This window comes from Salvelinus alpinus, chromosome 12 (genome assembly GCF_045679555.1).
Source record: "Salvelinus alpinus chromosome 12, SLU_Salpinus.1, whole genome shotgun sequence".
In the NCBI taxonomy this organism is placed as follows: domain Eukaryota; kingdom Metazoa; phylum Chordata; class Actinopteri; order Salmoniformes; family Salmonidae; genus Salvelinus; species Salvelinus alpinus.
In genome coordinates this window covers 21,448,964-21,463,836 of record NC_092097.1, presented here as the reverse complement: position 1 = coordinate 21,463,836, position 14,873 = coordinate 21,448,964, and the positions used below count along the sequence as shown (strand labels likewise).

At 44.3% G+C, this 14,873-nt stretch overlaps 1 protein-coding gene across 1 annotated transcript in view; it reads left to right on the top strand.

Annotated features, from left to right (window-relative positions):
• LOC139535672 (plexin-A2-like) overlaps positions 1-14,873 on the top strand; it is a 54,272-nt gene that overhangs the window by 15,443 nt on the left and 23,956 nt on the right. The window contains exons 4-5 of the mRNA XM_071335344.1: positions 6,764-6,898; positions 12,308-12,408. Of these exons, the coding sequence (XP_071191445.1) occupies positions 6,764-6,898; positions 12,308-12,408 (236 nt within the window). The remainder of the gene's footprint in view (positions 1-6,763; positions 6,899-12,307; positions 12,409-14,873) is intronic.

Genomic DNA, 14,873 nt, shown 5'->3' with positions numbered 1-14,873 from the left:
ATTCCCAAGCTGGCCTTCATACCACCTAATCATCCCCAGCTTCCAATTGGCTCATTCATCTCCCCTCTCCCCTGTAGCTATTCCCCAGGTCGTTGCTGTAATGAAATGTGTTCTCAGTCAGCTTACCTGGTAAAATAAAAACATTATGCGATGTGGACACCGAAGGACCTGCTCAACTACAGCCTTGCCGATGTGAATGGGGGCGTTTGGCCCTCCATTTCCTGTAGTCCACAATAAGCTCCTTTGTCTAGCCCACATTGAGGGAGAGGTTATTGTCCTGGCACCACACTGCCAGGTCCCTGACCTTCCTATAGGCTGTCTCATCATCATTGGTGATCAGGCCCACCACCGTCGTGTCATCGCCAAACTTGATGATGGTGTCGTGGGCGGCCATCCAGTCATTGGTGAACAGGGAGTACAGGAGGAAGACTAAGCACGCACCCCTGAGGGGCCCCGCTTGGAGGGCACTATGGTGTTTAACGCTGAGCTGTAGTCTATGAACAGCATTCTCACGTAGGTGTTTCTTTGGTCCAGGTGGGAAAGGGCAGTGTGGAGTGCAATAGAGATTGCGTCATCTGTGAATCTGTTTGGGAGGTATGCGAATTGGAGTGGGTCCAGGGTGTCTGGGATGATGGTGTTGATGTGAGCCATGACCAGCATTTCATGGCTACAGATGTGAGTGCTATGGGGTGGTAGTCATTTAGACAGGTTTCCTTGGCATTCTTGGGCACAGGGACTATGGTGGTCAGCTTGAAACATGTAGGTATTACAGACTGGGTTGAAAATGTCAGTGAAGACACTTGTCAGCTGGTCAACGCATGCTCTGAGTACGCGTCCTGGTCATCCGTCTGGCCCTGTGGCGTTGTGAATGTTAACCTGTTTTAAGGTCTTACTCACACGGGCTGTGGAGAGCGTCATCACACAGTTGTCCAGAACAGTACTCTCATGCATGATTGAAGGGCAGCTATGTCCATATATCCTCTGCTTCTCTTGAGTTTGCTTGCATTAGGACACTGAAACATGTACTGCACTTAGTACACACCCATGAGCATGCAGGCTAAGACATGCACACGTGCAAAAATTCACACACACACACACACACACACACACACACACACACACACACACACACACACACACACACACACACACACACACACACACACACACACACACACACACACACACACACACACACACACACACACACACACACACACACACACACACACAGGATGCATCCGTTAAATAGCGGTTAAGAAAATTAAGTCCAGGCCAGTGCCTGAATTGCCCCCCAAAACAAAGGGAATGGAGGAGGGGGTATAGAGGAGGACAGGAACAAGAGAACAGGAAGCAGGGCCCTGAACGAGAGCCCAAAAGCTCTTAAGGGAAAACACAGAGACCTAGATGAGTCTGTGGTCATGTCGTAGAAATTGTGTTATGGGGGCTTGGAAGCTAACCACAATGTAGAATGTTAAGTTCAGGGAAAAACTCAGGGATCATTCAGCAAACCTCATACCTTTGGGCCAACACAGACACACATGCTGTATGTTTTCTTTTCTTTGTCAGACGAGCCCTCTCACACAGCACATGCGTATGCACGTACGCACAAACATACACACACACAAACACAATTAGAGTGCATTAAGCCTAGTAAGTAATCATCTTTGGCAATTGCATTTGCTAACATACAGCTTGTTCAATGTCAGGGATCAATACAGCTCTCTTAGTAGCAGTGATGAGATGTCTGACTGATTAGAGCAGGTGTGTAATACAGACCTCCACCTCACTAAACACTAAGCACTGCAGCACCATCCTGTCTTAACAGGACAGACACACGCTCCTCCTCATCAGCATTCAGCCAAAGTCATGATGGATACGGGTTAATCAGTGTCCACTCCAGTCTGTCAGCTAGAATTTGCCAAAACACACAGCCGTTCAACCCTGAAGGTTACCAGACGTACTGGCTTTATGTCACTGTATTTTCAGTCAGTTAGAAAGAGATGTTTGGAAAATGTCATGAATCTTTGTTGCTAGTGTCCCTACTACCATACTGTATCTGGCAAAGGAATAAGGGAGACTGGGTGAATTACATTTTACATTTACATTTAAGTCATTTAGCTGACGCTCTTATCCAGAGCGACTTACAAATTGGAAAGTTCATACATATTCATCCTGAATACTAGACTAAAACGTATAGGCTAGCTGAAGAGTTTTCCCCCAGTCTATTATCCATATGGTAGGATACACTTAACACACTTTGCCCATGCTAGTCACATCTGGTCACATTTAGTGGGAATGGCAGGCCAACGACATGTACTGTAAACTGATCACCTTTGACACAAACCTCCAGGGAAATGGAAAGCTAATAGGAACATTTATGTGCAGTAATGTGTACCTCTTCTAGAACCCTTTTAAATTGATTCCTTGATCATAATAATCTCATAATCAATCCTGCTTGTTAATTGTTAAAGGAGGAGAAATTAGAAAGATGTGACTCGGGGTAGCTGTCTTGCAACTTTCAAACTACCCCATTAGGCCATTTTTTTAAATGACATCTAAGCCTTAGGTTTTGTGTTTTTTGTTTTAAGGATGGAAGCACAGACAAACAACCACTGAAAACAAGCTGAAAAAAGCAGCAAACCATGCCAATAGAGCTGGGGGGGAACAGGTTGTTTTCATTACTAAGAATTACGTGGGATCATATGAAATTCCAATAGTTATTTGGGTTATTTGACTTTCTTGTTTGTATCCAATGTTGGTCTCTAAGGGGGTTAAGATTCATTTCCTCCATCAGTATCAGGAAGGAAAACACACCATTGTAGGTATAAATATGATTCGGGAGTGAAAAGCATTTCCTCTTATAGGTTAGTTTGGACATTTAAAGGGATAGTTCACCCAAATTAGAAAATTACACATTGGTTTCCTTACCCTGTAAACAGTCTGTGGACAAGGTATGACAGCAGTCTATGATTTGATTTAGTTTCCCTGGCAGTAGCTGGCGCTGTTTCCAAATGCTAACGTTTTAGTGACTATAAGTGACTTTGGTGAGCTTCACATGATTCTTGAAAAATGCTAACATCGGTGCCATGACTTGAATGTGATTTGTGCCACAAATGCTAAAAAGTTAGTATTTGGAAACAGTGCCAGGTAAACTAAGCTATTTCTCTGAGTGAAAAAAAATGTGGGAGGGGCCTCATTATCATATTTGCCGGCATGGTTTGTTGAAAGTTGATTCTGAGAATAGTTTGTTTCAATACCTGTGTTTCTGCATGCACATTGATTGATTCGTTGATCTTATACTATACAAAGATAAATAAATAAAACATTTCTAAACTAATCCAATCTGTACGGTTACTGAGATGGTTATTCCAGTTTAGATTGTTTTTAAATCCTTCCACATAGCAGTCATTCTGAATGCAGGTTGTGGGTGATAAAATAATCCAATTGTTGGATTTCCTCCCTCTGGCTGGATTCCAATAGGAATTACTAATCACTTCACAAACCAGCATATTGTGACTTGAAAGTCTGATGTGGCCCATGACCCAGTATTTTCAGACCACAATGTTGGGGATAACTAAGCCATAACTGAAGGCCTTCAAATGTATAATATATGGTCATAAAGGGTTTACTTTTCAATTAAATGCATCCACTTACTGTAGATAGCCACTTGGTGAAGGCTCAGGACTAAAACTTCTTGAATGCAACAACCATGTCTCTGTCACCAACAAACACAGTCATGGGTGGGTGTCTCTCAAATTCACTCCATAAAGGCATGCTGGGAAATATGCAAACAAGGCTTTACACTCTAAAGTGTTAAAACAACACCTCCCCCCAAAATACTGTAACACTACATGTGTTATTCCATAACACAAAAAATTTAAGTCAGAATTTGCAACACCCATAGTGTTAGGAAACCAACACTTTAGGGGTGTTAGTTTGTTAAAACTTTGAAAAGTGTAAGTTTAACACTGTGGATGTTAAATCCTTATCTCAAATTTGCTGTGTATCCTTCTATCCAGTAAAATCGACAGCACACAAAGAGAGAGCTTTGTGTGCACAAAAATTAAGAGCCTTGAAATTAAATAACTTGTGGTTTGCGGTTCATATGTTCTGTTTACAAAACATTTTCTTCATTACATGACTAAGGTTGATAGGACAGCAGTCATCGGTTGATCCTTGTGAACTAGCCACTTTTCGTCATGTACATTACTTCTACCACAAACTCTGGCTGAACTAGGACAGCTTCTAGATACTGTGCACATGTCAGCAGCTACCAGCAGGCTCATTATAAAACCAGTGAAATGCTCCTCCTCTCATTGCGGACTGTGGGCTTAAAGACAGATTGAAGACCTGTTGTAGTCCCACAGGGCCAGAGCCCGTAACAACCCTGTTTTAGATTATAAACCCATGTATAAATGGATTGAAATCAAACTCTGGGCTGGTCAAAAGGTCAACATTTCATCTGAGCTCATAAATTGGACTCTGTCCACCATGGTGGCCCCTGGTCAACCTCCTAATGCCCTGCTAAATATCTCTATGGACAATTATAGGATTTATTTACGATAACATTTTGCTAAGGGAACTCGTACAAGCTTTGGTTTCTATTTATGAAATATGGAGTGTGGGAAATGGAATGGAAGCCGACTCCACTTTGCGTGGGATTGTGGTAAGAGAGTCCGAGGATGAGGGGGAAGACAGAGAAGGATTGTGGTAAGAGAGTCCGAGGATGAGGGGGAAGACAGGGAAGGATTGTGGTAAGTGAGTCCGAGGATGAGGGGGAAGACAGGGAAGGATTGTGGTAAGAGAGTCCGAGGAGGAGGGGGAAGACAGGGAAGGATTGTGGTAAGAGAGTCAGAGGATGAGGGGGAAGACAAGGAAGGATTGTGGTAAGAGAGTCCGAGGATGAGGGGGAAGACAGGGAAGGATTGTGGTAAGAGAGTCCGAGGATGAGGGGGAAGACAGGGAAGGATTGTGGTAAGAGAGTCCGAGGATGAGGGGGAAGACAGGGAAGGATTGTGGTAAGAGAGTCCGAGGAGGAGGGGGAAGACAGGGAAGGATTGTGGTAAGAGAGTCAGAGGATGAGGGGGAAGACAAGGAAGGATTGTGGTAAGAGAGTCCGAGGATGAGGGGGAAGACAGGGAAGGATTGTGGTAAGAGAGTCCGAGGATGAGGGGGAAGACAGGGAAGGATTGTGGTAAGAGAGTCCGAGGATGAGGGGGAAGACAGGGAAGGATTGTGGTAAGAGAGTCCGAGGATGAGGGGGAAGACAGGGAAGGATTGTGGTAAGAGAGTCCGAGGATGAGGGGGAAGACAGGGAAGGATTGTGGTAAGAGAGTCCGAGGATGAGGGGGAAGACAGGGAAGGATTGTGGTAAGAGAGTCCGAGGATGAGGGGGAAGACAGGGAAGGATTGTGGTAAGAGAGTCCGAGGATGAGGGGGAAGACAGGGAAGGATTATGGTAAGAGAGTCAGAGGATGAGGGGGAAGACAGGGAAGGATTGTGGTAAGAGAGTCCGAGGATGAGGGGGAAGACAGGGAAGGGGGGCAGGGATCCAGTAAATAGACGAGGAGTTAAAGGGAACAACTTTCTATTGAGTGACTGGTTAGGAGGTTGAAAGTGTCAAATCAATGGTGGGCAGAGCTGGTTAAATGACAAACGGAGCAGAGTGGACACCATGATCCTCTGGTGATCCTGCTGAGAGAATCCCCTGACTGTGTCCCTAAATTACTGCAGCTCTGGGGCTGCTTGCAGGCGTTGGTCTGTTTGTCCCAGAGGGATTGTCCTTTAGGATTCTCCCATCTCAGCCCAAGAGATGTTTTTCTCTGTATTCCCCTTTGTTTTTGGTGGGGAGCCCAGCTTGCAGGAGAGGACTTCTGACTGGAAGGTGGAAGGGTTGATTGGTGCAGTTTTGGAGCCCAGGGGATCCAATCATGCAATCCGTTTGTATTGATTGCTGCTGTGTCTATTGAGAGAGCATTGTGAGTCTGCCAGTGACTGTGTGTACTGGCCTGGCACGCAGGGAGATTTGCTGCAGTCCAACCTGAGCTTGGTGCTGGAGATTTGTAGTGTCCAGATAACTAGAATGAAGGATATGTTGTTTATTATGGGCTTCTCACGTCTCAATGTCTATTCCTCTGCCTCCTCTCATACTGCATTTAGAGGATTATTGTCTTTATCTAAAAAAGTACATTGAATGATATTTTTGTGCCTGATTTCTTAGCAGCCATTAAATTTGAGATTGTACATCTAATGAGGATATTTTCTCTTGGGTGTTGAACTTGAAGGTTTATAAATGTTGTCTGTCAAGACTAGATGTCTGTCAAGGGTAGATGTGATAATAATGTACTGTGATGTATGAAGCAATTCAGATGTCTGATACAGCCTACTAATGAGGGCAGTGTTTTCTGTGTATTGATGAAAATGTGGCCTGTGGACAGAAGGGGGTAGGGGAAGGGAATTCAATTCTCTGTTTGGAAGTAGACGGCTATCCGCCTGCATGCTTTTAATGAGCTCCAAAAAGATGGTGGTTTGAAAGTCATGCCAAAGTCAAATCTTTAGAGTCTGGTTTACTTGAAAACAAGCCAGAAAAATGCCACCACCAGTAACAGCATTAACTAATCCTGGAGTAGGGACAGCATTACAAAGCCAAGCTAAAACCACAGTAATCCATAGGTATGTTTGGTCAAAACCATCCCTTTATTTCATATTCAAGCATACAGATGTAATTGACCAGACCTATGTCTGTCTTTCTCTCCTTCAGATCCGAGTGGATGGGCCTCCTGAGGGTGGGGGGCAGTATGAGACCCTGGCCGTGATGACAGATGGCAGTCCTATCCTCCGAGACATGGCCTTCACTCTGGACCACAACTCTCTCTACGTCATGTCTGACAGTCTGGTGAGGAATCTCCCATTTCCTGCTGTATCAGAAGCAAATGTTTATAGGTTAACAAGACCCTTAACTATGAACAGGGTGTAAAAATGGTCTGTTCTTGGTTGCAACACTCACTAGCGAGTTCCAAACTGCCTCTGGAAGTAATGTCAGCACAAGAACAATCGTCGGCTGGAGTGGTGTAAAGCTCGCCACCATTTGACTCTGGAGCAGTGGAAACGCTTCACCATCTGACAGACCAATCTGGGTTTGGTGAATGCCAGGAGAACACTATCTGCCTGAATGCATAGTGCCATCTGTAAAGTTTGGTGGAAGAGGAATAATGGTCTGAGGCTGTTTTTCATGGTTCGGGCTAGGCCACTTTGTTCCAGTGAAGGGAAATCTTAACGCTACAGCATACAATGGCATTCTAGACGATTCTGTGCTCCCAACTTTGTGGCAACAGTTTGGAGAAGGCCCTTTCCTGTTTCAGCATGACAATGCCCCCGTGCACAAAGGGAGGTCCATACAGAAATGGTTTGTCGTGATCGGTGTGGAGGAACTTGACTAGTCTGCACAGAGCCCTGACCTCAACCCCATCAAACACCTTTGGGATGAATTGGAATGCCGACTGAGAGCCAGGCCTAATCACCCAACATCAATGCCCAACCTCACTAATGCAAGTCCCCGCAGCAATGTTCTAGTGGAAAGCCTTCCCAGAAGAGTGGAGGCTGTTATAGCAGCAAAGGGGAGACCAACTCTATATTAATGCCCATGATTTTGGAATGACGTTCAATGAGCAGGTGTCCACATACTTATGGCCATGCAGTGTATATAACGAGAATTGAAAATAGTAAAGATGAATTTGATCCGAAATATTTGATCTTGTGCTCTCCTTCATACATTGTGATACTACTGTACATTTTAAATTCTTCTCTGATATTATATTATACGTACACTCCATGTTGGGTTGTGTGTAAGATATGCAGGGCATGTTCAGACAGAATGACAGATGCTCTAATTACTCACCCATGTGCACTGACTAACATGTATCTCATACTACACACATCCCATAGAAACCACTAGACTAACATGTATTTCATACTACACACATCCCATAGAAAACCACTAGACTAACATGTATTTCATACTACACACATCCCATAGAAACCACTAGACTAACAGGCATCTCATACTACACACATCCCATAGAAAACCACTAGACTAACAGGCATCTCATACTCCACACATCCCATAGAAACCACTAGACTAACATGTATTTCATACTACACACATCCCATAGAAACCACTAGACTAACATGTATTTCATACTACACACATCCCATAGAAAACCACTCGACTAACAGGCATCTCATACTACACACATCCCATAGAAACCACTAGACTAACATGTATTTCATACTACACACATCCCATAGAAACCACTAGACTAACATGTATTTCATACTACACACATCCCATAGAAACCACTCGACTAACAGGCATCTCATACTACACACATCCCATAGAAACCACTAGACTAACATGTATTTCATACTACACACATCCCATAGAAACCACTCGACTAACAGGCATCTCATACTACACACATCCCATAGAAACCACTAGACTAACATGTATTTCATACTACACACATCCCATAGAAACCACTAGACTAACAGGCATCTCATACTACACACATCCCATAGAAACCACTAGACTAACATGTATTTCATACTACACACATCCCATAGAAACCACTCGACTAACAGGCATCTCATACTACACACATCCCATAGAAACCACTAGACTAACATGTATTTCATACTACACACATCCCATAGAAAACCACTCGACTAACAGGCATCTCATACATGCCACACACATCACACAGAAAACCATTACAAGTCCATTCATCTACACACATCCCATAGAAATGACTTGCCTTCGATGTATCTTCTAATCTACATGCTACACACATCCCATTGAAAACCAGACATTTCATTGGTTTGTGGATGTTTTTTGGTGTTCTCCAGTTGGGCCAGGATCACAGCAGCTAGCAGAGCAGTTGTTGTTGGCAGATATCCTCTGGCCTCTTTGGAGATAAGAGGGAACAGTGGTAATCACTTTCAACTCCCATCAAGTGATTTTTCTGGCACAGTCACATGGCGTTGTGTAATGGGATTAGATTTCAGTACGGCCAAAAGGCCTGCTATCACTGCTACACTCACTTGTCTCCCAACTGTTGGAATATATTTTTTTAACTAAACTGATGGACAAAGAGGCAGAGGGCGTTTCAACAACACAGGCGGCATAAATTAGTTTAATGTGTCTCGAAATAATCTCTAAACATCAAGTGAAGGAATAAATTAGGTTGTCTGTGAGAAATGAGGGAGAAACGGGCCCAGGCATTGTACATAAGTGTCTCTTGATACAAATGAAGGAAGCACTTCCTAGAGTGTGATAGACTGGAAGAGACAGGACATTACTTATTGACGAGCCCTGGTTGTTCAAGGAGACACACATGCTCCCTTCAAGGAGATACTCTTCCCATTCGGACTGTAGTATGAGAACATGGACGCATGTAACCAACCAAACCAGCCCATGGCCATGCACTCGCTCTCACCTAATATTGGAATCATACAGTCTGCTTGTGGCTTTTGGCCCCTAGGGACCAGGAAAGGAGTGAAGCCTTCCTCCCTTTCTCTTATTCCAATCAGACCTTCCTAGAGCTTTACAGAGGAATTCCAGGAGGAGAGGGGCTTCCTGGGCTGCTCTCTCAGATTTCCTGCTTTCCCAGCCGATCCCAGAGTATGGGGATTTGGGGATTTCTCTGAGCCAAACAATAGAGAAATTATGTGAAATGAGGAGCGAGGCACAAACAGATTTGACTGCGATCAGGCGACCCTCGCAGAATAACAATGAGCCTCTCTGTCTCCTGCCGAGCATGATGATGCAGAGTGGAGAGGAACGGAGTGTGTGTGTGTGTGTGTGTGTGTGTGTGTGTGTGTGTGTGTGTGTGTGTGTGTGTGTGTGTGTGTGTGTGTGTGTGTGTGTGTGTGTGTGTGTGTGTGTGTGTGTGTGTGTGTGTGTGTGTGTGTGTGTGTGTGTGTGTGTGTGTGTAAGTAGTCTAAGAATCGACTTTTTTTATCCTACCAAGCGGCTTTATAATAGTGGATCAGTTTGAAGTCCTCAGGTTGATTATTTGTTGAAACATCTATCTATCCCTGCTTTATGTTGAGAAGTATTGTCCAAACATACACACTCTTCATTGAATTGTAATGGTCTGATGTAGCATGGGGTCAGAGGTTTAAAGCTGGCCCATAACAAGTGTTATTACAGTTATTCACTTAGAGGGAATACAACCTGCATTGATTACAAGGCAATCTCTCTACAAGTGCTGCACTGTAAAATGTGAAATACTTGCTAAAAGTTTCACATTTGCTGCTTCACAAACTCAATTTCTGAGAGTACCATTGTTTAGGACACATTAGATAATGAATTCCCCTCTTATTCCCATTTTAGTCAGTATAATTAACCTGAAGGCAATAGCTATAACCCGGGTGAAACGTAACATCATCATACAGGCTACACATCGTACATAAACAGTATAGGCTGCCTGTAGTGCTTATAGAGCAGGGCTCTCCAACCCCGTTCTCGGAGTGCTAACGTCCTGTAGGATTTCGCACCAACCCAATCTAGCGCACCTGATTCTAATAATTAGCTGGCTGATTAGCTGAATCAGGTTAGTTACAATTGGGGTTGGAGCGAAATCAACAGGAGCGTAGCGCTCCAGGAGCAGGGTCGGAGAGCCCTGTTATAAAGGCACCCATGACCCGAATCGTCAAGGCACAAAGGCAGAGGAGGAAATACTTCGTATCTGGGCATTTTGTTGATGGTTTGTGTGAGGTTGTTTGGACAGGAAGGGTTATTAGTCTCTGTCCTGGCTTCCCCCTGACCCGTCCTTGAACCTTTTGTTATCCCTGTCAAGGGGTCAGCAGCTGTGAACACAACAGGTCAGGGAGGAGAGCAACCTTTGTCTGTCCTCCCAGCAGATCGACTAGTCACATAATAAGCTGATGGTTGATGGATAGGGTCAGTTGAAGAAAGATAACAATCTGAAGCGTTCATCAAGTGACTGCCAATGATTTCAATGTGAAAATTTATTTTAGTTACATTTCTATGGATTTTCTAGGGCTGTACATTTGTGGGAGAATGTGATCCTAAAAAAAGATTCTGCTGTCAATGTCATCTCACTGTAATTCACAGCTATGCCTTTATGCTCAGGTAAAATCCGATGGACAAATAAACTCCCATCATCTGAGCACCAGAGGCACGCAGCACCAGAGGCACGCTGTTGGCACAGTGACACCAAGGCCCACCATGTCTGTCTGCTCTTTCCCCTTCTCAGCTAGTTTAGAAGAGGCTGATCTGAGTTGGGTTGGTTTGGTCGATTACTCCTCCTGCATCAGATTTGCCCGTCCATCCCTTCTAAAATAAATGTTCTAATGGAATGCACTGTGTTCTGAACACTTAAAAAAATAGAAACGGATTTTGCGGGAAGTGGCAGATAATCAGTTTTGCTAACACAGACCTGGGAGAGAACCCACTTATGCTATCAAGTGCAGCAGAGATGTTCTAATCCATAATTCACTCTTCATTTGTGATTGCTTACATCAAGAAATTGCTTGCATTGTCCGTCAAAGGGGAGAATAATAGCAAAGTATAAAATAGCCAAGCTTCAACCTGTTTGTGTATGCACTGGCTGCTGGCGCTGCCCACTCAACAGCAACGTCTGTCACAGCGACTAATGGGAGCATATGCTTTGCCAGGCGTCCACACAGAGAGGAGGTGTGTGTGTGTGTGTGTGTGTGTGTGTGTGTGTGTGTGTGTGTGTGTGTGTGTGTGTGTGTGTGTGTGTGTGTGTGTGTGTGTGTGTGTGTGTGTGTGTGTGTGTGTGTGTGTGTGTGTGTGTGTGTGTGTGTGTGTGTGTGTGTGTGTGTGTGTGTGTGTGTGTGTGTGTGTAGGCTGATCTAGGCTGTGAGCTCACCGATGTAGATCAGGCTTATCTTTGCTGTGGCTTTACTCCTTTCTCAGCCTGTTTGCCAGAGCCACTTCCTCTGTTGAACCCTCCCACAATCAATCAGCTGAATCAATCTGATTTCACAGACTACCAGTCTTTTCTCAATTTCCTTAGATCATGTAAACTGTGTTTCATTGGTCAAGCCAACAGGAAATACACTATTTCAATGGATACATGACATTTATCACATACCACACACAATTAACCAGCTAAAAAAGTCATGAAGCAATTATATAGAGCAATATGTTTTACACTTATTGTAAATCATATGCTACTCATATCTATGTGTATGTGAATGTTGTAGCCTCCATGGCCTCTGTGCTGCATCTAAGCCATCCTCTGTTGTGTTGTAGGTGACCAAGATCCCAGTGGAGGCATGTGAGCAATATGGGACCTGCGGAGAGTGTCTGAGCTCTGAGGATCCTCATTGTGGCTGGTGTGTCTTGCTCAACATGTAAGTCCACTACCACACTATTCTTAAAAGGCACAATGGCCATGGTTTAACACACCAATCACATAACTTACCAACAGCTGGAATTTAGATGGAAAAAAGGAGTAAGAGTTTATAGAATCCCTTGAATAGAAAATTATGCTATTGAGCACACAGATACAGACAGACAAACTGTCACTGCTGGTATGGGGGGACAGAATGAGACAATGGGGACAGAGTACAGAAGGATTACAGGGAGTAGACAGGGTAACACACTGGGCTGCTGCAGACTCTATAACATTTTGGTCTTTGAGAGACTGGGCTTACATCTTAATTGCCTGACCGGCATGTTAGCTTACGTAATAGAACAGGACAGACCAGAAGGGATTCAGAAGATTAAAACCCAGGCAGTGTTTCTGAACATTTACAGAAACAGACCTCAGAAAGGATTTAATATGCAGTATTATATGGCATTTGCATTTCAGCAATCTCTACGATCACCATTATCTAAATTGCAGCTCTTGGAGTGCACTCTTATCATCCTACTTGACTAGCAAAACACAGAATGGATTTATCCTAATTATACAGAACAAAAATATAAATGCAACATGTAAAATCTTGGTCCCATGTGTCATGAGCTAAAATAAAAGATCCCAGAAATTGTCCACATGCACAAAAATCTTATTTCTCAAAAATGTTGTGCACAGATTTGTTTGCATCCCTGTCATTTGCCAAGATAATTTTTCCACCTGTCAGGTGTGGCATATCAAGAAGCTGATTAAACAGCATGATCATTACACAGGTGCACCTTGGGCTGGGGACAATAAAAGGCCACTCTAAAATGTGCAGTTTTGTCACACAACACAATGCCACAGATGTCTCAAGTTTTGAGGGAGCGTGCAATTTGCATGCTGACTGCAGGAATATCCACCAGAGCTGTTTCCAGAGAATTGAATGTTCATTCCTCTACCATAAGCCACCTCCAACTTCGTTTTAGAGATTTTGACAGTACGCCCAACCTGCCTCACATCCGCAGACCACGTGTAACCATGCCAGCCCAGGACCTCCACATCTGGCTTCTTCACCTGTGGAATCGTCTGAGACCAGCCACCCGAACAGCTGATGAAACTGTCGGTTTGCATAACTGAAGAATTTCTGCACAAACTGTCAGAAACTGTCAAATCAAATCCAATCACATTTTATTGGTCACATACACATGGTTAGCAGATGTTAATGCGAGTGTAGCGAAATGCTTGTGCTTCTAGTTCGGACCGTGCAGTAATATCTAATAAGTAATCTAACAATTTCACAACAACTACCTTATACACACAAGTGTAAAGGAATTAATAAGAATATGTACATATAAATATATGGATGAGCGATGGCCGAACGGCAGAGGTAAGTTGCAGTAGATGGTATAGAGTACAGTATATACATATGAGATGAGTAATGTAGGGTATGTAAACATTATATTAAGTGGCATTGTTTAAAGTGACTAGTGATACATTTATTACATCCAATTTTTTATTATTAAAGTGGCTAGAGATTTGAGTCAGTATGTTGGCAGCAGCCACTCAATGTTAGTGATGGCTGTTTAACAGTCTGATGGCCTTGAGATAGAAGCTGTTTTTCAGTCTCTCGGTCCCAGCTTTGATGCACCTGTACTGACCTTGCCTTCTGGATGACAGCGGTGTGAACAGGCAGTGGCTCGGGTGGTTGTTGTCCTTGATGATCTTTTTGGCCTTTCGGGGACATCGGGTGCTGTAGGTGTCCTGGAGGGCAGGTCGTTTGCCCCCGGTGATGCGTTGTGCAGACCACACTACCGTCTGGAGAGCCTTGTGGTTGAGTGCAGTGCAGTTGCCGTACCAGGCGGTGATACAGCCCAACAGGATGCTCTCAATTGTGCATCTGTAAAAGTTTGTGAGGGTTTTAGGTGTACGCCGAGGAACTTCAAACTTTCCACCTTCTCCACTACTGTCCCGTCAATGTGGATAGGGGGGTGCTCCCTCTGCTGTTTCCTGAAGTCCACAATCATCTCCTTTGTTTTTTTGACGTTGAGTGTGAGGTTATTTTCCTGACACCACACTCCAAGGGCCCTCACCTCCTCCCTGTAGGCCGTCTCGTCGTTGTTAGTAATCAAGCCTACCACTGTAGTGCCGTCTGCAAACTTGATGATTGAGTTGGAGGCGTGCATGGCCATGCAGTCATGGGTGAACAGGGAGTACAGGAGAGGGCTGAGAACGCACCCTTGTGGGGCCCCAGTGTTGAGGATCAGCGGGGTGGAGATCTTGTTTCCTACCCTCACCACCTGGGGGCGGCCCGTCAGAAAGACGACGAGACCCAGGGTCTTGAGCTTAATGACGAGTTTGGAGGGTACAATGGTGTTAAATGCTGAGCTGTAATCGATGAACAGCATTCTTACATAGGTATTCCTCTTGTCCAGATGGGTTAGGGCAGTGTGCAGTGTGATTGCGATTGCGTCGTCTGTG